Source organism: Rosa chinensis, chromosome 1 (genome assembly GCF_002994745.2).
Source record: "Rosa chinensis cultivar Old Blush chromosome 1, RchiOBHm-V2, whole genome shotgun sequence".
Classification (NCBI taxonomy): Eukaryota; Viridiplantae; Streptophyta; class Magnoliopsida; order Rosales; family Rosaceae; genus Rosa; species Rosa chinensis.
The window spans coordinates 35,717,574-35,744,475 of record NC_037088.1 but is presented as its reverse complement, the minus strand read 5'-3'; the positions used below and the strand labels follow the sequence as shown (position 1 = coordinate 35,744,475).

General features: G+C 38.4%; 1 protein-coding gene and 2 long non-coding RNA genes across 4 annotated transcripts; 2 read left to right on the top strand and 1 right to left on the bottom strand.

Moving 5' to 3' along the window:
• The first annotated feature begins 11,644 nt into the window (after nt 1-11,644).
• On the top strand, nt 11,645-13,137 carry LOC121051136. Of its 2 annotated transcripts, none has more exons than XR_005805239.1 (3): nt 11,645-11,881; nt 11,979-12,103; nt 12,803-13,137. It is a non-coding gene; the product is annotated as an uncharacterized LOC121051136 (long non-coding RNA). The 2 variants fall into 2 exon arrangements; XR_005805238.1 differs by having other exon boundaries at nt 11,647-11,881; nt 12,857-13,132.
• Nucleotides 13,138-13,573: 436 nt separating this feature from the next.
• Nucleotides 13,574-13,986, top strand: LOC112181942. Its single transcript, XR_002929212.2, has 2 exons — nt 13,574-13,648; nt 13,715-13,986. It is a non-coding gene; the product is annotated as an uncharacterized LOC112181942 (long non-coding RNA).
• Nucleotides 13,987-15,064: 1,078 nt separating this feature from the next.
• On the bottom strand, nt 15,065-17,513 carry LOC112181920 (palmitoyl-monogalactosyldiacylglycerol delta-7 desaturase, chloroplastic). Its single transcript, XM_024320335.2, has 5 exons — nt 17,223-17,513; nt 16,860-17,000; nt 16,622-16,768; nt 15,610-15,716; nt 15,065-15,536 (listed from the first exon to the last, which is right to left on the bottom strand). The coding sequence occupies exons 1-5, from the start codon at nt 17,499-17,501 to the stop codon at nt 15,317-15,319; spliced, it is 894 nt and encodes a 297-aa protein (XP_024176103.1). The 5' UTR covers nt 17,502-17,513; the 3' UTR covers nt 15,065-15,316.
• Nucleotides 17,514-26,902: the final 9,389 nt, after the last annotated feature.

Here is a 26,902-nt window from a genome sequence, read left to right as displayed (position 1 = left end):
TAACAAAATGGACCTAGTGGTCCAAAATTGGGAGTACAAAGATGTAAAATGAGAAGGACAAGGATTGAAGTGTTTTTTCAGTAAATGTTCAAAAACTAAACAGTACTTAATCCTTAATTTAAAATTGAGCTTATTTTCCTTGAACCCGATTCACACCCCCCCCCCCCTTCTAGGCTTGAACCGATATCCATCCTAGTTACTTATTTTCCTTGAAGCCAAAACACCCCCCCACCCTCCAGGCCTAAACCAATATCCATCCTAATACTTTCAAATAGAGTTTTTTATTATTATTATTTTTTTAAGCCTATTCACCCCCCTCCATCCTAGTTACTTATTTTCCTTGAAGCCTATTCCCCAATCCAAACCACACCACCCTACCCTCTAGGCTTAAACCAATATCCATCCTAATACTTTCAAATAAAGCTTATTTTTCTTGAAGCCTATTCACCCCCATCCATCCTAGTTACTTATTTTTCTTGAAGCCTATTCCCCAATCCAAACCTCCCCACCCTACCCTCTAGGCTTAAACCAATATCCATCCTAATACTTTCAAATAAATCTTATTTTTCTTAAAGCCTATTCAGCCCCCTCTAGGCTTAAACCAATATCCATCCTAGTTACTTATTTTCCTTGAAGCCAATACCTACCCCCCACCCTCCAGGCCTAAACCAATATCCATCCTAATACTTTCAAATAGAGCTTATTTTTCTTGAAGCCTATTCATCCCCCTCCGTCCTAGTTACTTATTTTCCTTGAAGCCTATTCCCCAATCCAAACAACACCACCAGTTGCCCTGATAGAAGGTTACCCTTTATTAGACGCATATCTTTGCGTGGAAGTATGGTCGACCATATAATTGGTACCGTTTTACATAGCCCGGATTCTATCCGGTGCTTTATCAAATGCTTAATTGCATCTCTTAGTATTCTTGTTAGGTTTTATTTCCGATGTCTTGTTACATCTAGTATTGTTTTTGTTATTTTATCTTTTGCTATAGTTTCTACATCTATAAGTTGTAATTTTTCTTATTATTATCTTTAATAAAGTGACTGACTATTACTCTAAAAAAAAAAAAAAAACACTTTGGCTTGAAAGAGTTGCCACGTCGGCGATGAGAGTAACGGAATGGACCTAGTGGTCCAAAATTGGGAGTACAAAGACGTAAAATGAGAAGGACAGCGACTGAAGTGTTTTTTCAGTAAATGTTTAAAAACTAAACAGTATTTATTCCTTAATTTAAAATTGAACTTATTTTCCTTGAAGCCTATTCATCCCCCTCTCCCTTCCTCTCTCCTCCTCATCCTAGACTTAAACCAATATCTATCCTAGTACTTCAAATTGAACTTATTTTTCTTGAAGCCTAGTCACCCCCCTCTAGGCTTAAACCGATACCCATCATAGTTACTTATTTTCCTTGAAGCCAATACCCTACGCCCCACCCTCCAGGCCTAAACCAATATCCATCCTAATACTTTCAAATAGAGCTTATTTTTCTTGAAGCCTATTCACCTCCCTCCATCCTAGTTACTTATTTTCCTTGAAGCCTATTCCCCAATCCAAACCACACCACCACCACCACCCTACCCTCTAGGCTTAAACCAATATCCATCCTAATACTTTCAAATAATGCTTATTTTTCTTAAAGCCTATTCACCACAATCTAGGCTTAAACCAATATCCATCATAGTACTTATTTTCCTTGAAGCCTATTCAGCCCCCACCCTACCCTCTCAGCTTAAACCAATATCTAACACAACCTTTACCAAATATAACTGTATTTATATACGAAATTTTTCACAAGCATATATGGAGTACATATTTAATTCCAAAGCATCAAGTATAGTTCTGCATATATCAAATCATTATATGGCATTTTCTAACTCAATTAGCACCAGTTGTATTGCTAACAATACAAATCTACCATGCAAAAGATCATAATCATCTTCTCACACCTAATTAATTAGAGAGCATATATAAAGACTCTTATCGTGTCACATGACATCATGTTCATCTATTTTCAGATTCATTGCAAAAGCCTTTATGGTCAGAGTCAATTTTGATCTAGATATTGCAGATATTGAATCGATGTACAATCTCAATTGTTATGCATCTGAAATGCTTCATTTTTTTACAACTCATATTCAGGCTTTTCCATATGACATTCATATGACTTGTATCATACCTTGTCAGTCGTACAAATCTGGTCATCTAAAGGGCTTCTTCCTTTTAATCTCTCCCATAGAGATTCAATTAAGATAATACAACATATATGATATGCATAAATAAATAAATAAAACATAACATGGGTGAACCAATGCAACTGTTAGCAATGCTTTAAATATGAAGTATATATGCCAGAATGGCAAGCTTTACCGCCAAGGATTCACCCATCCCAACCTTCTGTGTCAAACACCAGAAGAAGGGAAGGTTGTCTTTGCCATGATACACGTTGGGGAATGCAGAAACCACTCCGGTGCTAGATCTCTAGCCAATCGCACAATGCGACAAGGCTACTTCTGGCCCACACTCGGAGACGACGCCCGAAAGGTTTCCAGGTCTTGTGACAAGTGTCAACAATATGCTGATCTTCCCCACACCCCGGCGGAACCCTTCTCCATCATCATTGGTCCATGGACTCACTCCACGTGGGGCCTGGACCTACTTGGTAAATTCCCTACTGCCAAGGGTCAGTTCAAATATATCATTGTCGCCATCGACCACAACAATGAATGGATAGAGGCGGAACCGCTGATGGCAATAACTACGGCTGGACCCACGGTATAAATACCAAAACATTAAAGGAGTCGCACTGGACCCAAAATGTTACACGAATCTAAAATAAAAGATTCCCCGTAATTGATCCCTATCAATTACTCCCAGTACAAGACCCACATTTAAATAAACCATCCGCGAACTAAAATGTTCCACAATACACAACACTTTTCAAAACAATAGAAATCAACCCTTTCACAAAATATTGTTCCACGAAAAGTCACATCCAAAACAATAAAATGAACGCACCCGTAATTATTGTTTTATCACACAATTCCACCTACATATATATATATATATATATATCACGTATATATACACACACACACGTAGACATTCACTCAGGAATACTACTAATACCAACTATAGTTTGCAGTTAACTATAACTATAAAAACAATCAGGTAAGCCCGTTCGTAAATGAACATTGTGAGATTACTCATCTCGAAATTCCTGCTGCGTCTTCAATACAGAACAAAGCAGCCAAACCACAAAACAACCGTCCAAGAATACTTCGTTAAATACCTAATTACATACGGTTTCAACTTAGTAACAATTCACAATCGATTTAAGTCCGAAACCCCTGTTTTGAACAAAAATCCCAAAAGTGGAGCCAATCGAGGCAAAACCACATCCGAGACCTCCCAAAGTCTCAGGAATACTTCCACGATCGAGATGACAAAACCACAAGTCGATCGAATGCTCAAATTCTCACCAAGCTTTATGAAGATTTGGGGCAGAATCGGATGAATTAGAGAAATGAAATGCCCCCTATTTTCAAGAAATTGAAGAAATTGGGAACCAAAGCCGAACCAAATGTAAATTGATCGAGAAATTGACCTCCGAATGTAAAATTGATTCAAAAATTGAAATCTTCGGTGGCCGCAAGGACCCTAATCAAAACACTCGAATCTCTATCCTCAATTGCAAGGTCACCTCAGACCTCCTTCCGGTCAAATCCACATTTAGACCATTGTTCTTTCCGATCTTGAACCTGTTTGTACCCGATTTTGGTAAATCGGCCCTTAAATCTTTGGCCACTGGATGAGGAAAATATGGTGCTTTTATTGATGGTATCTCAATAAAGTTCATTTTATGAGATTTTATTAGGTATCAACTTTTGGAGAAGAAATTAGAATGGAAAGAAATAACGGCGATAATTATTTGTTGATATAATTAATGCCGAGATTTTATTCAGTTTAAAGGCATTAAAGACAATGTTGCAGAAAAAAAAAATCAAATATAATGGCTCCGTAAGAAGGAAGTAGTAATAGTGCGGTTAAGGGATGAAGTAATATGGAGCATATCTTAATTTAGGTCATTAAGATCAAAATTCATTTAATTTAATTGTAATTTATTTCCTAAACCTTATGTATGTGATTGTATAAATACGACCCTCCTAGGTCATTGTAAAAGGTCCCCGACCAACACAACTCAAAATCAATACATCAAATTCTCAACAATATCAATCTTTTCATTCTTTCTCTAGCCTACTTTAATTTTTATTGCTTTCTTTACCCTCCGCACTTTATATTTCCTGCAATTTACTCTTTAGTCTCTTTAAATTTCATGCAATTTAATTAATTCGCATTTAGATTCTTGCTTTTTCACTTTTCAAACTTTACTTTCTACAACCTACATCAAAAAATAAAAAATAAAAGCAACATCGATGAAGACGCCAAAAGTCCTTGCAACAAAGGCAAGAGAACCCAGCAGCCGAGACTATTCCTTCCTCGGCCCACAGTCACTTGAAAGAAGTCATATCAAGCACAAATCTTATCAAAACCTCGCTTGGCCAATTGGCCGCGAGTTGGCACGCCTGCGTATCAAGAAGGACAATTGGACTTCAAATCCCTCAACTACTAATTTGAGCCGAGATCATTTTGAGGCAAATAGAACCTCTCCTCAAACCTCTTCTTGGTCTCCTTCAAGGCCGTGACTTTCTTTTCCTTGCTGGTGAGGACGTTGGGGTGACGATCTCAAGATCGACGTCGAGAGTGTAGAGCGTGGCAGAGGATCACGACCCTAAAGGAGGAATACGGCCCTTACGACCGTCGTAGGGACCCTAAAGGAGGATCCTGACCTTCTTTGGCGTCAGAAATTTGACCATGGCGACAGCGCTGCTCCCTCTCTCTAAGCTCAGAAAGCTCCCTTGGATTTGTGTAAGGAAGAACATGTTGCAGCAAGAAGAAAATAGAGTAGAATAAAAAAAATTAAAAAGTTAAAAGGGGAGGGCTATTCTAGACATCCACTGTGCTTGCGTGGCGCTAAGTTGGCATTTAAATTTGTGCCACGTCAGCCAATTAATGGAGCAATTGGACAGAGTGGACTAACTGAAAACAAATTGTGAGATCATGGATTTTATAGATTAAATTAAAATGTCAGGGACCGAAACGATATTGGAGGCAAAGTACATGGGATAAACATAATTTAATCATATATATATATATATATATATATATATATATGAATCAAGATCCCCATAGAGATATGCAGTAACCACATTCATGAGCTGCATTTCTAGTCCTTCGGAAACTACCAAGCTAACTAAGTAGCGGAATGTTATAACGTCCATTACGAGAGAATATGTCTCCTCATAGTCAATTCCAGGGCGTTGTGAGAAACCTTGCACCATAAGGAGAGCCTTGTACCTCATGATTTCTTTCTTCTCATTACGCTTTCTGACGACGACCCATTTATGTCCTACGGGCTTTACACTTGGTTGGGTTAGCACTACCGAACCAAATACCTGTCTCTCTGCCAGAGAATCTAGTTCTTTCTGGATTGCTTCTTTCCATTTAGGCCAATATGCTCTTTGTTGACATTCTGCAACAGAGCGTGGTTCGATATCATCGTGCTCTATGATTTCTTGAGCAACAGTGTATGCAAATACATCATCAATATGTACGGAAGATCTTTCTATCAACTCATACGCACTCTCATAATCCTTTGAGATTTCTTTGTTCTCTAGAATCATTTCAAACATCGGAGTGTCCTCCAGTATTGATTCATGGACATAACTATAAGCAGAGACAATCTCATGAGAGGGATTCTCTACATTGATGATTAATGGATCGGTTTGTGCTTTACTCGCCCTCTTCTTCCTTGGGTGAGTGTCAATAGAAGCAAGTGGCCTCCCCCTCGTCCTTTGGGGAGCCACGGCCTCAACCATTCCCGTACTAAGTGTGGTTACAGTGCCTCTATCTGCGTCATCGTGCCCCTTGTTGGGGACTTCTAACCTTGCAGGCATATTTGCAGCTGGTATATGTGATCTGGTCACTTTTGTGTTATCAGTAAACGCATCAGGCATCTAATCTGCTACGTTCTGATGATCAATTATTCTTTTCACTTCACTTTCACATTGTGTAGTGCGGGGATCAAAATGAGACAGAGTAGGGACAAACTATGATAATTCCTATCGTTCCCTTGGAAAATCCTTTTTCTTATCTCCTCCTAACGACGGGAAGACTGTCTCATCAAAGTGACAATCCGCAAATCTAGCGGTAAAGAGATCGCCTGTCAAAGTTTCCAAGTAGCGGATAATTGTTGGGGATTCGTATCCAACATAAATACTTAATCGTCTTTGAGGACCCATTTTGGTGCACTGTGGGGGCACAATAGGTTCATATACTGCACAACCAAATATGCATAAGTGTGAAATGTCAGGCTCATATCCAGTTACCAACTGGTATGCAGAAAATGGTTGGCTAGTAGTGAGTCTGAAATGAATAAGTAAAGCTGCGTGCAATATTGCATAACCCCAGGCAAATATAGGCAGGTTGGTGATCATAACCAGTGCCCTGGCCACCATCTGTAACCTTTTGTTGGTGGCTTATGCGAGACCATTTTGTGTATGCACATGGGGTACATGATGCTCTACATCGATCCCAATAGACATGCAATAATTATCAAATGCTTTTGATGTAAACTCTCCAGCGTTATCAAGCCTTATAGACTTGATAGAGTGATCAGGGTGGTGAGCCCTTAAACGTCTAATCTGTGCTAGGAGTTTTGCAAATGCAGCATTTCTTGTGGATAATAAAGCGACAGCGTGTCGAAGCATCCACCAGAACCATAAAGTACTTGAATGGTCCGCATTCTAGATGGATAGGTCCACAGATATCTCCTTGTATCCTTTGTAAGAATGGAATGTTTTGTTTTGTGTCTTTAGCATATGAAGGTCTCGATCCTGTTTTTGCTAAAGTGCAGGCTTTTTGAAACAAGTGATGTGCCTTTGAAATAGTCAATGAGGAATAATGGGAGGGAGGTAGTGCTTCTGGTACTTCAGAAGTCAATGACTGCATTTGAGCAGTACTAGGATCGACACGTTGCAGTGTGGCGGATTTTTCTCCCATTTTATTTTTCACTCGAAAGAAGGGATGTCCATATGAATTTTTTAAAATACGGATTATCATGTCATGATCGGGGTGCCCTAAGTGGTCATGCCAAAGCCTGTATGAGTCAGTGTCCCACATTTCATTGTTAGTGGCAGCATAGGATTCAATGATCTGAATTGTAGTGAGGTACAGTCCACTAGATTCTCTTTCAATTGAAAAGGAAGGTAATAAAAAGAATTAAATATTTGAGATTAGAAAAAATTATATTTTTATTTATACCATACATTTTCATAAGTCGAGTTTTAACAAGCTCGAGCTACTCACAGTTAGACTAGCTGGATATATCTTTGTTCAAGCTCGGCTTGTTTTTTTGTCGAGCTTAATTTTGAGCTCAACCTCGGCTCATTTATCTTACGAACACGAGCCGAACGAGCTAAATAGAGCCGAATATGAGTCGAACACGAGCTGTATCGAACCTATTTGCAGCCCTAATTAAAGCTCATCTTTAATGCTTAAGAACATTCTCTTATCTGCGTAGGATTATGTTAGGAATTTGGAAAAGGTATAGTTAGCAAATTTCAATTTATAAAATGTAAATAAGAGGTGTACGCATAAAAAATCAGGTGAGTAAATCTGGAGGTTCAATTAGAAAAACTCAACCCCCTAGTAGTTATATGAAGATAGAAAAGAAGCCAATTTGCGCTTCTTGCTATGATGTGAGCCCCAGAAATATTTAAGGGTTAAAGTAAAATTGTTCGATGCTTGCCCTAGATTCATATTCCTATCGGAAAAAAGAAATTGGAAATTGGAAATCATGAAAACCAGTCGCACCTTATCATTTCCAAATAAGAGACCACCAATGAAAAGAATCTAATTTTCCTCCATAATCCTCTACCAAATCCTAATCGTTGATATCAGTTTACCACATCAATTGTGAAGAATTTTCATTGGGCTACTAGTGTCTACAATTGTGAAGATGACTCTTGCAAAGAAGCCACGTCCTGTCCTTAACTGCCTGCTCACTCTTGTATAGCACGACCTATTCGCTTGGTATTGATTCATATTCCTATCGGATAAAGGAAATCATAACCATATAAATCTGATCTTGAGCGGGTTGTAGTTATCTAACATGGAAATCATGAAGGTGCAGTAGTTATCAGACATGGAATTCATGCAAGTCTAGTTATCAAACATGGAAATCATGAAAATATCAGGTGCAAAATTTGGAGTCTTGCAAGTCTATTGCTGTAGTTGTTTTTTCATGATTCCATTTGGATTTCCTTTCTTGCTAGCTAGGACCACTAGGTCGGATTTCCCTACGATGGTCACATCACAAAACAATAGTGAAACCTAGAACCTCTAACATTGGACTTCCGTTGATGGATTCTTCTTGTTCAGCTTCAGAACAGACTAGAATATGCTGACGAAACTCAGGCTTAATTAGAAAAGATTTACCAAAGAAAGAAAACAAAAAGATTTTGTACATGGCAGGACAACCCATAAATTAGATTGTCCAGCACTTTATCCTGCTCATAACTTCTTTATTAGGCCAGTAATTAAGGTAAAAACCAAACCTTTCCTTTTGTATTATAGACAGGTGACTTTGATTCTTGAAAATTCAGACCTTTTTTCTCTCTCTCGCCCTTTTTTTCTGTTTTTTGTTATTAGAAGCTTATTTCAAGTGGAGGAAGCAGAAGGAATACTAAATATTCCTCTGAGCTCAAGGGCAGTCTCTGACAGGTTAGTTTGGAAGTTGGAAAGGGATGGTAAATTTTTAGTCAAATCTGCCTACTTGTTGTCTTTTACTAATTCTACTTGTTGTAGCCCTTTCACGTTGCCGGTTAATGGAGGTTTCTGGAAGAAACTTTGGAAAGTGATGGTTCCAAATGTGGCACAGGTCTATATTTGGAAGGTGTGTCATGATATACTACCGTCTCTTGAACGGTTAGTTTCAAAATGTGTAGTGTTGGGGTCATAGTTGTGCATCTTGTGTGGAGTTTCTATTGAGTCAACCCTTCATATTTGTCGTGATTGTCCTTACACGAAACAGGTCTTACAAAGTCATGGGGTGTTGAGACAGGTTTGCTATCACCCTCAAGCTAAGAATCTTGAGCTGCTACCTTGGTTGAATTATTGTGTTAAGAGTTTAGCTCTAAAGGATTGTGGTGAACTGGTTTACTTACTTTGGAGCATTTGGAGAGAGCAGAATAGTAGAGTATGGTAAGGGAAGAGCAGTCAAGCCGGTGATGTGGTCTTGATGGCTGTGTCTCGCATACAAGAGTTCCATGTGCTTAACTCTAAGTCTCCAAATAGTACTAGTCGAAGGCGACGAGTTGTAAAATGGGAAGCTCCTACAGTGGGTCTTGTGAAGATTAATGTAGATGGTTCATTTCATCACGCTACAAGGAAGGGAGGGTTTGGTTTCTTGATTAGGGATTTTAACGGTGCCATGCTTGCAGGCGGGGCAGGACCCTTGAGTAGTCTGCTTTCTGCTGAACATTATGAGGTTCTAGCATGTCAACATGCAATGCTTTTTGCTATTGAGCTAGGTTTTATGCCGGCTGTTCTGGAAACAGATGCACAAGGGTGATTAATACCTCGGTGTTGGGTCGGATATATGAGGATGTGTGTTTGCTGCTTGAGACTCACATCAACTTGAGGGTTGTCCATGTTGATAGGAAGGCCAATTCAATTGCTCATTCTTTAGCTGCTTTGGGTAGTAGACTCGAAGATGATTGTTTTTATTTTTCTGCTCCTAATTTTCTCATGGCTGCACTTGCAGCTGAAGTTCCTTTGATGTAATTTGTTTTCAGTTTAATAAAGGGCTGACCTCATTTCCTTAAAAAAAAAAAAAAAGTAGTAGAACAAATATTGTCAAACCTACGGATATATGCATCCTTTCACCTGGGTTAAAGTGTAATCTAAGGAAAGATATGTATGCAAATGTCTAATAAAAAAACATAGACCTACTAAAAAGCCACAACAATTGGTGAATATGTTCTTTATGTTTGTAGGAAGTTTACGTTCTATGTTTATGTTTCATAGTTTAATAGACTTGCGAGGAATAAATGAGCGTTCACTACGTCAATAAACTCATCAGACGACAGAATAGTTGTTTTCTGTTGTCTGAAAATTTTTAATGACAGAATGGAAAAATTATGTTGTCTGAATATAGTGATATACCATAGTAAATTCGTTTCAGACAACAGATTTCTCAGTTTCAGACAACAGATTTCTGTTGTTCATTAAATGGAGATTCATTTAGTCCTGATTGTGTCTTACCTATTTGTTTTTTTGGCACAACGTAAAGTGGAATTGGATGCACATTTCAAAGAAAAATCCCTCCCGACAAAGCCTCCATGGTGAACTTCTCTCTTTGCTCTCGACCAAAGGTCCAAAACCATCGAACTGGAAATCCAGCCCCCTCAACCAAAATTTCTTGCCAAATCTTCGCTCAATCACTTCTAATCCAGCGCCATCAGCTCATATTACTGAAAGCCCAGAAGAACCTCACCCATCTCACTCCGAAAAAAACCTCATTTCAGATCTAAAACCTATGGGGGACCTCCCTCTGAAAACCTATGCTCTCCCTCCTCTGGGTGTCTCCTCGTCGTTGTCGTCTCTCTCTCTCTCTCTCTCTCTCTCTCTCTCTCTCTCTCTCTCTCTCTCTCTCTCTCTCTCTCTCTCTCTCTCCCTCCTCGACTGCACTGTCGCTCTCCCCTCGACGGTCGACGGCACTCACTTTTCTCGACGGGTGACGGCTAAGTCCCTCTCTCAAATCAAGAACTTGATCTGTTCCTCTCTCTCAGATTCGATCAATAGCATTCTGGGTTTTTACTTCTTGTTCTTTTGGCAAATAATCTACTAGTAATATATTGTATATCTGCTAGTTTCTGAGACTGCTCGTGTCGTTGGTTTTGATGTGATGATGAGTTTTGAATTTTGATTTTGTGTGTTTTGCTTTGAATTGATATTTGATGATATAGAACGGTAAATCTGATAGTAATTGCTTTGAAATTGTTGTTGAACTATCCTCTGCGCCTCTGGGTCTATATAGTTTCTGATCCTCAGTGAAACTTTTGAATTTTTGGGGGTTTGATTTATGTTAAGATTGCAGGCTACGATTGGAATTGATTTTCTATCAAAAACGATGTAGCTTAAAGATCGGACAGTTCGTTTGCAGTTTTCGTTTGAAGATTGGTAATCTGAACTCTTAGAATTGTGGAAGTCCTGATTTGGTACAAGTACAATGGAAACATGATAGACTCTTTGCAAAAGACTGGATTTTTTTTGGCCCCCTTAGCTCTATATATGACTTGGTCATCTACATTTTTAATGTCCCCTTAAGAATTAAGATGTTCACTGAAGAAGTTTTAAACTTATCTTGGCAGTGCACAGCTGATCTGTTTCTTACATTGGCCTTGATATGAGTGCGTGATGCATGTTTCAACTGTCATAATATGGGCTTTGTAATTATTTGGACAGGCTGTATCTATGTATATTGTATTTGCTTCTCCTTTCATACCTACCTTTTGACAGGACTGGATCACAACCCATTGATTTAGAATGTGTTTTGCTCATAATAGGTCGTAACCTTGAGTATCCTCTGATTATTTTGTTGCTTGTTCTGTACAGATTGGTGAGGAAGATTGTGAACCTGGATAATCACATTGCAGGAGCCACAGATGTGCAATATTGTCTGTCGGTTTACACCTGATGCCAAAACTGTAAAGCAGTTTAAAGAGGAGATAGATGATGAGTATTGAGTGAACATGTATGTACTTTTCAAGACACTTCATTATATAAAGTATTTGTGATTGAATTTGCATATCATAACAAAAACTTTTTCCAATGATAACCGATCTGTACAGAACAAGCATTTACTGTCCTTAGCTGAAGACAGCTAGGGAAGCAGCAAAATTTGCCGTTACAGGAAGTGCCATTGGAGCTGTATCAACTGCTGGACTTGTGTGGAAATATTCAAGGAGTTTGCATGGTAATCTACTTCCTCTTCTTTTCAGGGTTAATTAACGTACTCTTCTGTTTGAACAAGTACGTAATAGGAATTTCAACCGAACCAAAAAAAGAAAGAAAGTAGGAATATATATGAGATCTGTCTGTTTACTTGTATCTAGCTTCAGGTGGATTTGAGATTATTACTGTGATAGTTTCGCTGATTTAGCTGGCCATCAACTTAATGTCTTCTTATTTCACCACTTCCTACTGGACTTTTTGTTAACATGACATGACATCTGCCAAAAGGTTTGCTAATCACAATTCAAGTTTTGGAAGATGAGTGTGTCTAGTACTTGAATACAGCTTCATACTTGAAAAGAAAAAAAAAATAATAAAGGAAGTGTAATACCCGTGCTAATTTATGTTTACTTGGAAAACTGGCTAGTGCTTGTGCAGTTGGCTATTATGGAATGGCTAACATGGACTTCTGTGTAGTCAAATATATTATCACTATATAGTGTAAAAGTAAATATTGCCCCTATTATTACTGACTAGTCTGGTCCCTTCTTCCTCGGTGGAATTTCAAGTTCTGTTGTTCATTCTTTCATTTTGATGTTTCTTATGTCTTCTTACCCGCATTTACTTGTAGTACACACAAGCTTTTACTCTTTCCTTCTCTTATGCTAACCTTGTACATGCGTCTGGATGTGTTTCCAATAAACTATTTCTGTTAAAAAAGAAGTGCAAACCAGGACATGGTTACTTTGACATCATGTCCTGCAATTATATACAGTGCACGATGTATCGGTGAGGAAGATTGTGAACCTGGACAATCACATTGCAGGAGCCACAGATGTGCAATATCTAGATACCATGAGCTTGGTATGTTTATGAATTGGCTTCCTCTGCAGCTGGGTTTGCTTATCTCGGTATACCCTACTTTTACATCATATTATTTATTGTTATATGATAAATAAACAGCTGCATATGAAAAGCTAGTATCTTCTTTGGTAGCGTCAAGTTCCACTGCCATGGTAGCTTTAGCTAGCCATGTTAAGTGCTTGAAGCTATGGAAGTGATTTAGTCCATCTTTATCTATCATCTGCATCATACATCCCGAAATAGTCGGCTACGAAATGCTTTTGTCATTTCTCTATATTGGGTTATAGTATGTCATAGTAAGTACATAAGAGGGTTTTTAGATCTTAACAGTCCCAATTTAACCCATAGATGAGCTTACTGCAATGTCAGTAACAAAGGCGCGTTGTGTTTTTTCATCTGAACTAAATTATGGAAAATTTGTCTAGCATTTTGGTATTGTTTGGATGGAAATTGTTTAGTATACATAAAATACTTATTCTTGCATTCATACTCCCACAAATATGTAGCGCTGCTGTTAGGAATATCTTTTGGCATTTCAGGTTATTAAGCCATGCTTTGTATTTGCAATTGACTAGTTTATGAATAAAAAGTAATTGAGCAATGAGTACATGATCTCTAACTCTTTGTTTGCACTTGCAGTTTATGCCCTTGGAAAGTTAATGAATAAAAAGGAAGATCAGAGTCAGCTTTCTGCAATTGCAATGTATTGTGGAACCTAATATATTTATTTCCAGGGGGCTGCTCTTCATTAACAATTTTGTGCATGCAGGCAAGGTTCAGGCAGTGCTTCAGAGGAGACTTGAAAGTGCCAATCATATATCAGCTTTATTTAGCAAAGGTATTGGATTATGTGGCTGGTCGAGAGCTTAAGAAAGATGAAGTGTGGCTAGTTGAGAGAGCAGTTTAGAGCACTAGATGATCTGGTATTTTCATATTATGTGGGTTTAACTTGTAGAATTATAGTTTGATTGATTGATGTAATGGGATCTGGATACTTGTACATTTTCAAATGAAATTAATTATAATGATAATTTGATTGAAGTGTTTCTCTTTCATAAATTACAATTAAATTTTGCAGACCAGATTTCTTAATATGGTGTTGTGCAACTGTTCTTGCTAAGACATACAAACCAAGTAAAGCTGACATCCAAACCAATATCAAACAACAGAATTCAAGCAAATATATGTTGTTAACAGTCATATACAGACATATAATTGTCGTTTCTAATTGAATCACACAACAGAAAAACCCAAGAAAGTACAAGCTTCTATATATTTGGATGACATATTTATGTAATTTTAATAAAAAAGAAACAATAGAACATGAAAAATATATGTTGTCCACAATTGATTCACACAACAGAAAAAATCCAAGATAGTTCAAATCTCCATATATTCACACAACAAATTTCTGTCGTCTTAATGAAATACAAACGATAGAGATTTATGAAAAGATGTTGTGTAGAATCCTTTATAACAACATATAACTGTCGTTTCGTTACATCTTCAACCACAGAAAGTCATAATTCAGCATATCTCGACATAATCAGACAACATATTATTGGCCGGCCTATGTTGTTTGAGTGAAATATAGATCACGGGTAATATCTGTCGTCTGAAGGCCTCAGAGATATCAGGCTACTAGACAACAGAAATTTTTTGAATCAGACAAAAGCCGAGACTGTTGTCTGATGAGTTTATTGACATAGTGGTTGGATAATCACTTTAGTGGACCTGTCTCTATGTACCACCGTGGTAGTACCACCACAACTTCTTTTCTGTATATTCTACTTATGCCAACAGAAGAGTATGTAATGGTCATTCTGACTAGAGTCTAGCATTAGTTCTTTTTGGTTTGATACAATGACCAAAATATCTAGTATCGAGGAAATATCGATAGTCTGAAAAATGAAAATTTCAAGGAAAATATCGATATTGACAAATTTTTGAAAGAAATGGTGGAAATTGAGAGAAAATTATCCAAATTTTAGGTGAAACTTTGTGAGCTACTTATTTGTTTCATTATCTATTATATTAGTACAGATGATTTTTTTTTTTTTTTTTGAACATTAGTACAAATGGTAGCTAAGAAGCTACTAAGGGAAGGAGGATAGGAACCCCCAACTGAACACAACTTTTATTTAATAAAGGCTGAAAGAAAATATTCATACTTCACCGATAAAAGCTATAATTGCAATCAACTCACGGAAACTCCCGTGGCCTAAATCACAATCGAGGCATAAACACTTATCAATGTTCAAACATCTAGATAGAAAAAGTTTATTCCCAACCACATGAGGAGATGTAGGAGCTACTAGTCTAGGATGTGGCCAAAAAGCAAGAATGCCATATATGTGGCTAATTGGTCAAATTACTTATCCTTCATGATCGAATTTTTTGCCAGAGCTTTTCGTTTCTTCTGAATCTCGGTTGGCAGTTTCACGTCTGTGGCCAAACCCACAACTTGAAGAAACTTAATCACATACCAACTAGTATCAATTTGCCACCGTTCTAATCCCTGTCGAGCTGAGTACTCAAAAGCATGGTGATTATTGTGCCAACCTTCTCCGAATGCCAGCAATCCAAACAACCTAATTGAGCAATTAATTCAATATGTTAATTTAATAATACGTAATCTCATCAGAAAATCATTTTCTATATTACCAGTTGTTTTTAGACGCATCACCAGTGTCCCATATTTGTTTTCCCCAAGTGTGGCAAATAGAATTTATTGAAAAAGTAACGTGTGAAACCACTACCACCCTTACACCCTACAAAGGTAAGGGAAAAAAGGTTAAAAGAGATGGTTTTGAGCAAAAACAGAAGAGTTTTTATCACCAATGGTGTCTAAACTTTTTGCACCGGATATAATGATACCCAACTTTTAAAATTGATCAAAATGATACCTAAACTTTTAAAAACATATCAACTTGATACCTTGGCTTATTTTCCATCACTTCTCTATTAAAATTGATCACGTGCGGTGCATGTGAGATGTTTTTATGTGAGATGTTTTTTGGGGTTATAATAATATTTTCACACAAAAACTAATTTTTAATTATTTTTTATTTTATTTTATTGATTCTCTTCTTTTTCCAGAAGGTGGGAAACATCCCAACCTTATTTGTTTCTAAGATGGTGGAATTGAAATTGAATGAAAGATTTTAATTCTATAGAAGAAGAAAATTGGGTTATAAATGGTTGATGACTCATTTGACCACAAATCACTTCAATTTATGGGTTTGATGTTGCATCTGTGCATCTCTGTATTCAGTTTCGGATTCCAATTCTGCAAAACTTTCAAATTTGAATTACAATTTTGTGGTGTCATCGGTGACGGCGAGACCATTGTATTTTCACGTAGTTCTATTGCTTAATAACCATTGATCCAACTACTTTCACATAAGCAAGAAAAAAGAGTAAAAGGTTGTATATACCCTTAGTTTGAACCGAGATGTGACGGAAAATGGACGGAGGTATGAAATTGATCAATTTCTTAAAATCTAGGTACATTTTTGATCACTTTGGAAAGTTGGGTATGAAATTGATCAATTTTTATAGGTCTAGGTACCTTTTTGATCACTTTTAAAAGTTGGTATCATTCTATCCAGTGCACAAAAGTTTGGACTTTAGTGGTGATAAAAACCCAAAACAGAATAGTGAAATGAAATTTTACCATTCCCCAAACCACAAAAGGTAATCCTCCGGCCACATAGAGTGCAACTGCAAGAAGAATTGAATGAAGGAAGTAGGTATAATGAAGAAACCTATAGTATAGTTGGCATTCCAAATCTCCCACGTTCTTTATCAGTTGTCCGTCATACTAAAAAATAAAGAGAGTTATAACGAGAGAGAGAGAGAGAGAGAGAGAGAGAGAGAGAGAGAGAGAGAGAGAGAGAGATTCAGATTCATACGCTTCCAAACCTAGAATGATAATCGAACACCCAATTCACGTGACTAAACCAAAATCCCTTAGTGGGGCTATGAGGGTCTCTCAATTTTTCTGTAAATTGATGGTGGTATCTATGGCCGCTCACCCATTCAAGTGGACTACCCTGCACAGCAAAGAAAAGCCCCCACATATATATAAAAGGTTCTCTACATGATTCCTTGAACTCCTTCACATTGAAAACATCCATATAATAGGTTTTCTACTTAACCGATCTAAATCCAAATTAAGAATTTCTAAAACTCATGGATCTACTTAGCACTGTATGGTGAAATTATACTGCTAGGAGAAGGAAACCCCCAAGACAGAGATAAAGTTAGAAAGAGACCTGAAGTGACAGAACTGCACAATAAGCCAGCGAGTATTCAAGCCATTTGGGGACCTTAAAGCTTTGGTGGGCAAGGTTCCGATGGTAAGAGATAGTTACACCCATACCGGACACCAAATACAGTGATATTGCTACCCAAAATGCACCCCAAGTGAACTGAAATGGTGCAAGAAGACAGAGGCAATGGACGGCCAGAAGGACAGTAAGATGGTATAAATCCATGAAGTCCCATTCCCTCCCAAAAAATTTCACCTGCCAGTTAATTAGCCGGGATGGCATTTTACGTACTAGTTTAGTTTAATCGGATTCGAATGAGAAGTTTGTGCTCCTGCATGCCACAATATATAGTATTCTTGAGGATTATTCCATGGTGCTGCGCTACCATGTGGTAATGCAGACGAGGAGGTTCATGAAAATGACTTTTCAACATATTTTCATCCCAATTTAATTCAGACATATCAACACACACATCCTTACATATGCAATCAGTGGCGGAACCAGTATCCAAAACCTGTCTAGGCTAATTAGCAATCAGTTAAATTAGACTAATTTCTCTATAATCTATATATATATATATATATATATATATATATATATTTGGGTACAATGACGATAGCTCGCACAGCTTTCTGTATAATGACGATAGTCCCATAAAAAACCAACTAGTATCAACAGAGGTATTGAGAATAAGTAATTTATTCCACAATTCGAGCTATTTTTCCTTTTGAGGATACATGTATAAAAATGTAATGTACCAGCGATCAGCATTTTTAGGATTAGAGAAGCAGAAAAATGAATACAACGAGGATGTTCAAGAACAACTGAAATATTATAATTTATTTCATTCCAAAGTAATGTCAAGTCACCACATTGCCCATCCGCTGGAATACAACAAGCATTACTTAAAGGAAACTTAGAAACTAGCTTATCTAAAGCATCCTTATCGAGTCTAGTATCCATTAAATAGAAAACATCAAGAGCAACTAAAGAAGATAGAAAGGTTGCTTGAGGGACAAAACATGGCTGTGAACAACCACAGCAATTCCAATTGAGGATTGTCATTCTAAACTATTGAAAGAAGAAGGTTCTGCATTGGATTCTTTAACAGAGTCTCTGCCTCGTTTACAAGGACTTATGAAGAAAGATCCAAAATAAGGAGTCACATAATCTTGAATAGAGGTATGTAAATTTATGCTAGAGTTGAATCCGGAAAAACAAGTACACCACAAGCATAAGCTTGTAATATGCAGATTAACAAAATCAAGAACAAACACTCAAACAGAGAGCCAATAAAATTAACTGAGCAAAAGTAAAAGACGAACCTGGCCTTCACGAACTCTTGTCGACGATGACTTCGTGTTCTCAGATTCTATCTGTTACTGGCGGTTCTCAGTAGGGGGAAGAAGCTGCGTTGGTTGGCTGGATTGGTACAATGTCAAGAGTTAGCCAACTCTGTCCAAGCCGAGCATGAATAAAATTGATGAATGGTTCTGGTTTGGTATAGTGGCTGGGCTTGTTGGCAAGGCGGTGTGCATGGGGGAGAGTTGTTGGTGCTCGAGACTTCCCAGATCTGGCCAGAATGGGTTCTATGCAGGGGGATCGTTTTCTGCTAGTGACAGAAGTGCGCTGTTAAAAGGCGATGAAGGCAAAACGATCAGGCAAGTGACGGTGACGAGGCAGACCAGCGTGGGAGGCGTCGTTTGGTGTCAATCAGATAGGGCTGAGATGGTCATTCTCCTACGAAGGGCAATGGAGTGGCAGTAGGGCCTGAAGTCAGGGGGGCTCCGGGTGCCCTGAATGGTTTTAGGTGTCTAATGAAGCATCCTATGGGCCTGGGCCTTGGCTTTGTTGGATTTCTCAAGTAGATTTTGCCATTGGTTTATCAGCCCGATGTTGTTAGGGTTCGCATTTGGGATTCATAAGACTTTTTATGGGCCCTAAATTTTTCTGCATTTTGGAATTTTTATGTGCATGGGGGAGAGTTGTTGGTGCTCGAGACTTCCCAGATCTGGCCATAATGGGTTCTATGTAGGGGGATCGTTTTCTGCTAGTGACAGAAGTGCGCTGTTAAAAGGCGATGAAGGCAAAACGATCAGGCAAGTGACGGTGACGAGATAGACCAGCGTGGGAGGCGGCGTTTGGTGTCAATCAGATAGGGCTGAGATGGTCATTCTCCTACGAAAGGCAGTGGGGCGGCAGTAGGGCCTGAAGTCAGGGGGGCTCCGGGTGCCCTGAATGGTTTTAGGTGTCCAATGAAGCATCCTATGGGCCTGGGCCTTGGCTCTGTTGGATTTCTCAAGTAGATTTTGCCATTGGTGTATGAGCCCGATGTTGTTAGGGTTCGCATTTGGGATTCATAAGACTTTTTATGGGCCCTAAATTTTTCTGCATTTTGGAATTGGTGTTTTGGTTATTTAGGTAGAAAATTATCCTTCATTTGACGTATTATTTTGCGGGGAGTTGGCAAGTTCGGTCAAAGTACTGCCAGTTGCCTTGATAAAAGGTTACTCTCTATTAGACGCTTATCTTTGTGTGGAAGTATGGTCAACCATACTATTGGTACCATTTTACATAGCCCGGATTCTATCCGGTGCTTTATCAAATGCTTAATTACATCTCTTAGATCCTTGATAGGTTTTATTTCCGATGCCTTGTTACGTCTAGTATTGTTCTTTTATTTTATCTTCTGCTGTAGTTTCTACATCTATAAGTTGTAATTTTTCTTATTATTATCTTAATAAAGTGACTGACTGTTACTTTAAAAAAAAAAAAAAAAAAAAACACTTTGCCTTGGAAGAGTTGCCACGTCGGCGATGAGAGTAACAAAATGGACCTAGTGGTCCAAAATTGGGAGTACAAAGATGTAAAATGAGAAGGACAAGGATTGAAGTGTTTTTTCAGTAAATGTTCAAAAACTAAACAATACTTAATCCTTAATTTATTTTCCTTGAACCCGATTAACCCCCCCCCCCCCCCCCCCCAAAACGCTTGAACCGATATCCATCCTAGTTACTTATTGTCCTTAAGCCAATACCCTACCCCCCACCCTCCAGGCCTAAACCAATATCCATCATAAAACTTTCAAATAGAGCTTTTTTTTTTTTTTTTAAGCCTATTCACCCCCCTCCATCCTAGTTACTTATTTTCCTTGAAGCCTATTCCCCAATCCAAACCACACCACCACCACCCTACCCTCTAAGCTTAAACCAATATCCATCCTAATACTTTCAAATAAAGCTTATTTTTCTTGAAGCCTATTCACCCCCCTCCATCCTAGTTACTTATTTTTCTTGAAGCCTATTCCCCAATCCAAACCTCCCCACCCTACCCTCTAAGCTTAAACCAATATCCATCCTAATACTTTCAAATAAATCTTATTTTTCTTAAAGCCTATTCACCCCCCTCTAGGCTTAAACCAATATCCATCCTAGTTACTTATTTTCCTTGAAGCCAATACCTACCCCCCCACCCTCAAGGCCAACCAATATTCATCCTAATACTTTCAAATAGAGCTTATTTTTCTTGAAGCCTATTCATCCCCCTCCATCCTAGTTACTTTTTCCTTAAAGCCAATCCAAACAACACCACCAGTTGCCCTGATAGAAGGTTACCCTTTATTATACGCATATCTTTGCGTGGAAGTATGGTCGACCATATAATTGGTACCGTTTTACATAGCCCGGATTCTATCCGGTGCTTTATCAAATGCTTAATTGCATCTCTTAGTATCCTTGTTAGGTTTTATTTCCGATGTCTTGTTACATCTAGTATTGTTTTTGTTATTTTATCTTTTGCTATAGTTTCTACATCTATAAGTTGTAATTTTTCTTATTATTATCTTTAATAAAGTGACTGACTATTACTCTAAAAAAAAAAAAAAAACACTTTGGCTTGAAAGAGTTGCCACGTCGGCGATGAGAGTAACGGAATGGACCTAGTGGTCCAAAATTGGGAGTACAAAGACGTAAAATGAGAAGGACAGCGACTGAAGTGTTTTTTCAGTAAATGTTTAAAAACTAAACAGTATTTATTCCTTAATTTAAAATTGAACTTATTTTCCTTGAAGCCTATTCATCCCCCTCTCCCTTCCTCTCTCCTCCTCATCCTAGACTTAAACCAATATCTATCCTAGTACTTCAAATTGAACTTATTTTTCTTGAAGCCTAGTCACCCCCCCTCTAGGCTTAAACCGATACCCATCATAGTTACTTATTTTCCTTGAAGCCAATACCCTACGCCCCACCCTCCAGGCCTAAACCAATATCCATCCTAATACTTTCAAATAGAGCTTATTTTTCTTGAAGCCTATTCACCTCCCTCCATCCTAGTTACTTATTTTCCTTGAAGCCTATTCCCCAATCCAAACCACACCACCACCCTACCCTCTAGGATTAAACCAATATCCATCCTAATACTTTCAAATAATGCTTATTTTTCTTAAAGCCTATTCACCACCCTCTAGGCTTAAACCAATATCCATCACAGTACTTATTTTCCTTGAAGCCCATTCAGCCCCCACCCTACCCTCTCAGCTTAAACCAATATCTAACACAACCTTTACCAAATATAACTGTATTTATATACAAAATTTATCACAAGCATATATGGAGTACATATTTAATTCCAAAGCATCAAGTATAGTTCTGCATACATCAAATCAATATATGCCATTTTCTAACTCAATTAGCACTAGTTTTATTGCTAACAATACAAATCTACCATGCAAAAGATCATAATCATCTTCTCACACCTAATTAATTAGAGAGCATATATAAAGACTCTTATCGTGTCACATGACATCATGTTCATCTATTTTCAGATTCATTGCAAAAGCCTTTATGGTCAGAGTCAATTCTGATCTAGATATTGCAGATATTGAATCGATGTACAATGTCAATTGCTATGCATCTGAAATGCTTCAAGTTCTTACAACTCATATTCAGGCTTTTCCATATGACATTCATATGACTTGTATCAAACCTTGTCAGTCGTACAAATCTGGTCATCTAAAGGGCTTCTTCTTTTTAATCTCTCCCATAGAGATTCAATTAAGATAATACAACATATATGATATGCATAAATAAATAAATAAAACATAACATGGGTGAACCAATTCAACTGTTAGCAATGCTTTAAATATGAAGTATATATGCCGTTTCAAATCTACATAAATCTACTTCATTTAAGGATTAAATATTGTTTACTCCCTATACTTATAGGGTGTTGATGTTTCAGTCCCTCATGTTTGAATTTCACCCAAATGCTCCTCAAACTGTCAATTTTCTCATAATAGGTCCCTGCCCTCAAGCTCCATCTAAATTGTCTATGAAGTTGCTGACGTGGCAACCTTAAATCGACATGCTGGAATTGTTTGTGAAGTTGCTGATGTGGTAACCTAAATCGACATGTAGCCCCACATGGATTGTAAAATGTCGAAAACAGCCATGCCTCTATTATGGTGGTTCCGATCGATATACTCCAAACCTCGTTCCTAAACTCTTAAAAAACCCTAAAATTCAAATTTACGAAAACGGAACTAATCTCTTCTTCATAATCCCACAAACCCAGAATCTGACATCATTGAAAATCTGAAACCCTAAATCATAATCGGATTATCAATCATCTGCTATTGGGCAGCAAACCGCAACCCGAGTTGAAGAAGAGACCGATGTTGTGTGGTGCCGAAATGGTCGTGAACTATGCTAAAATCCCTAATTATGGTAAGTTTTCCAGGGGAACTATTTCATCTCCAATATCAATTGATAATGACCAAATCTAGAGTTCTGAAAATCAAAATTTGGGGTTCAAAAATTCTAGGGTTTCTGTTTCTGGGTTGTGGCTATGTATATTTGTTTTTAGTTTTGGAGGGAACGCTAATAGCTAAAAATGGTTTTTGTTAGTGTGGTGATGGTTTTGGCTGCTAGGATTTGATTAAAAATTGGGGCTATACTATGCTTTATGGGTTTCTAGGTTTTAAGAAGGAAGGTTTGTGGTATTGAGTTACCATTGAGACTGTACCTACTCAGTGTGTGGGTTTAGTTAATTGAGATTTGCATTCGGTGGTTGCTGAATTTGCTAGATTGGCTTTTAGTATTGTCTAGGTTGTGGTTGGAGTGTAAGTTTGTCTTTTAATATTATTGTTTTTGTGTAGTTTTTGGTTGTGGTCCTGGTTTGTAGTAAAGAAAGAATTGTGTATGTCTCCCATGTGTGAAGAATATTGGAACTGCGGGAATGATTTGGAAGATCCAAAACCAAAAATAGTGGTATTTGCTAGCAACAACATAATGGAGGCAGTCAATCAATATAGATTGATCCGAAATCTGATTCAAATCCTGTAAATGGTTTTTTGTTTGGTTCTTTTTTGTTTTAGCTTTGGCTTGTAGCTCTTTATGGAGGCAAGTGTTGGTCAACTGTTTTTTTGCATTGACTAATTGTTTTTAATTGACCATTTTCATTGACTAACCATTTTCATTGTTGAATTTGCATCTTATCCAGAATATTTTATGATTAAAGTGTATCACGGATGGTGTTTTACGCAAGGCATTATGTTGTTGGAAAGGTGGATTTTTATGATAATGTAGATAAGGGCAAGATGTCACTTGTAAAGGTAGACCACATGGTTAAGCAGCTTAATCCAACACATGAACACCAAAGGATTGACTACTGGTATAGGTGTGGTGATGAATCTGATGAGTTGATGAAGGTGAAACAGATGTAGACATGATGATTATGTGTACTACTGTACCCCATTTAGGTTAGTCATACTTTATTTGGATCACATGGAGCTTAAAGGGGTGTTTAGGGAAGAGGATGAAGACTGCTTCATGTATGAAGATTTCTTTTTCAGTCAAAAAGGTAGCTCTGGGGTGGTGATAGAAGAACTACTAGATGAACCAAGGGAAAAGCCAAGTGTGGTGATTGGAGAGATACCAGATGAACCAAGACCAGCTAGTATCAATGGAATTGTGATCAAAAGGGTTGACCAAGACCATGTACATACTCAAGCAAGCACAGCTTGTTGTCTTTATTCAAAGGTCAAGGGAAAATAGAAGCTCTTGGAGTTACTTCAAGTGGTAAGCAGGAGTTAATTAGAAGGAAAGTGTGAAGTGGTGGAAGGCAGTCTGGTGGTGTAGATCAATCATGTGGTAGAGGGAAATTTACTGTGCAGGGGCAGTCTAGTAGTGTTTGTTAATGTTTGTGATTCAGCGGTAGCCGAACCTTGGTTAACGCTAGTCCGTGAGGCGGACTGCTACTTGTGATGCTCTTGATGTTATTGCTATCTATCAAATAAAATACACAGGGTGTCAGATTGGTGGTCTTCTCTACTTCAATTCCTAACTTAGTCAATGTATTTGTGTTGACAGAATAACGTTAGGTAAGTAGTGAATGCGTAATTAATGAGGAGAGAGGAGTGGACCTTTTATAGGTGAGGAAGAGATTGATTTCTTCCTTGCCTTCAATGTGGAACTGATATGCCTCTATTCCCAGATTTTGATACCTCAGCGAGGTGACTTTGATGCAGCACGTGGCGGCGCATCAGCAGTGATCCTAGGCCAAGCCAGCGCTCAGGCGATAGCCTGTCTTGTGGTGTTTCCGTAGGTCACTCCCTTGATGGTTCTTGGTACCGCTGGTGGTAGCATGAGCGTGGCTCATTATAGCTAATTATGGTTTAGGCAAATGCTCATGCAAGTACAAGTCTCCCAAGTCCCCAGTCAAGGAGGGCAGTCTTGATTGGGGAGTTGCCTAGCGGTTTGAAGCGTTACTTCTACTAGTCTTGCCAAAGCATAATTAGCGTCAGTACGTTGTCAACCATGGACTTATTCTAACCAAAATGATTTGTACCCTTTCGGTTGGGCCCCTGCTAGGCCCCCAGGGAATCCCCTGCTCCCCGGCTAAGATAGACCTCCAGTTGGCCGGTTGATTGTTTGATTAGGGGAGCTGTGCTGAGCAGTGGGTGTTAGGTAGCGAGCCCAATTTTTGATACCCGAGAGTCGGGGGTCAAGTGCCTGATCAGGGCCGTCGTAGACTGTGTTGACCTATCCCTTTACTCTTTCCCGGAGGAGCAGAGCTTGAGTGTACTGCTGCATAGCGGTTGGTGTGTGTATGAGGCGTTGCCCCGAGAGGTGTTACTGGTGCGAGCTTCCCTGATTGGAGACGTGGAGCTCTGCTAGTGGTGTTTCTCTTTAGTGGAAACTCTCCCTTGAAAGATTGAAAGTGAGAAGTTCTGCTAGCGGTGTTGCGCTAAGCGGAAACTTTCTCCCTTGAAAGATTGACTTGCAACCTTTGATAGTTGGACTAGTTAGGTGTTACCTCTGACATCGTCCGACGAGTGTCAGTTATCTATTGGGTTGGCGTGTGGGTGGACGTCTCCTTAGCACGCCCGTTGCTTGGTCATAAATGCAAGTAAATGTTGTCTTTGTAACCGAAGCGACTCCTCTGTTGACCCAGATAGTGGGTGCGATAGTGGGGCACGTGTACGGATTTGGTGCGATGTCATTTTTTGATGGGCAGCCTGGATTTGTCTGATGTTGACATAAAAGAGGGGGAATTGAGAGAGATTTGGCACTTTTCTTCACGCTTCAAATTTGGGTCGTCATCTTCAAGCTTTGTGTCTAGTGAGGGTCTGCAACAGTGACGGTTTGAGTTTCAAAGTGACGGTGTTGATTTAAGAGGTGAGAGGCCAAATCAAAGATAGGAGCAAGCATCTGCAAGCGTACTGGGTAACTATTCTCCATATACTTCAGGTTGGTGATTTGTAGGCCTGACTTCTTGTTTCTGTGTACTCTTTGCTTTGTGTCTGTGTTTGTTTGGGGTTTTTTTTTTTGGAATTTTGCAATATTGTGGCCATGTGTGTAAGTGTCTAGAGGGGTTTGTGGTTGGGTTTTGCATTTTTAACAGAGGATTCACGATGGACAATTTGCTAGATGGTCGAATCTGGGTTCAGAAGGGTGTATATTTGCTTTGTTGGGTTCTGGGTTTGCTTTAGGGGTCGTCAACGGGCCAGGCCTGGCCGGGCCGGGCCTTGCTATATTTTTAAATAATTGCAGGCCGGGCCGGGCCGGGCTTTATTAAAAATCAAAGGATCCAAGCCTGTCCATATAAAGCGGGCCTTGCGGGCTTTGTCGGGCCGAGCCTTGCAGGCTTTATTTATAAATAAATATTTAAAGACACAAGTATTTTTTTTTTTTAGTCAAGCTTTGGAAATTCAATGGATAATGATCAAATACAACCAAAGATAACAGATCTATATAACTATATTGTACCCAAAAAAATCTATATTTATATATAGATACTAATTTATTGATAAATAAATTTTTAAAGACACTAATTTTTTATAAATCTATATTTATACATCATACACTCCAAAGAGCTACGTATAGCAATTCAAAGAAAATGAGAAACCGACCGTTGGATGAGTTTATTACAATAAATTATGAGTGTGGTAACAAATTTAGCCAATTTCACCATATTTTCGAATCCGATCGGATTGGTCAACCGTAGTCACTTATATGTTTTATTGGTTGACCGATGACATGGCAACCGTGAAACGTGCTTATTTTTTCACATCACGTTTGTATATATTCCATCGATGGATGTGCGTGGACATAAGATAAAAAAAAATTAATTTTAATTACAAACACATTGGACTGTACCAATTTTATTCCTAAAGTTATATGACT

Coding starts and splice junctions, on each gene's coding strand:
- LOC112181920 (XM_024320335.2), bottom strand. CDS start 17,501: ATGCCATCCCGGCTAATTAACTGGCAGGTGAAATTTTTTGGGAGGGAA. Junction 15,717..16,621: donor CTTTTGTGGTTTGGGGAATG/GTAAAATTTCAT, acceptor TTACCTTTGTAG/GGTGTAAGGGTGGTAGTGGT. Junction 15,537..15,609: donor GATGCGTCTAAAAACAACTG/GTAATATAGAAA, acceptor TTGCTCAATTAG/GTTGTTTGGATTGCTGGCAT.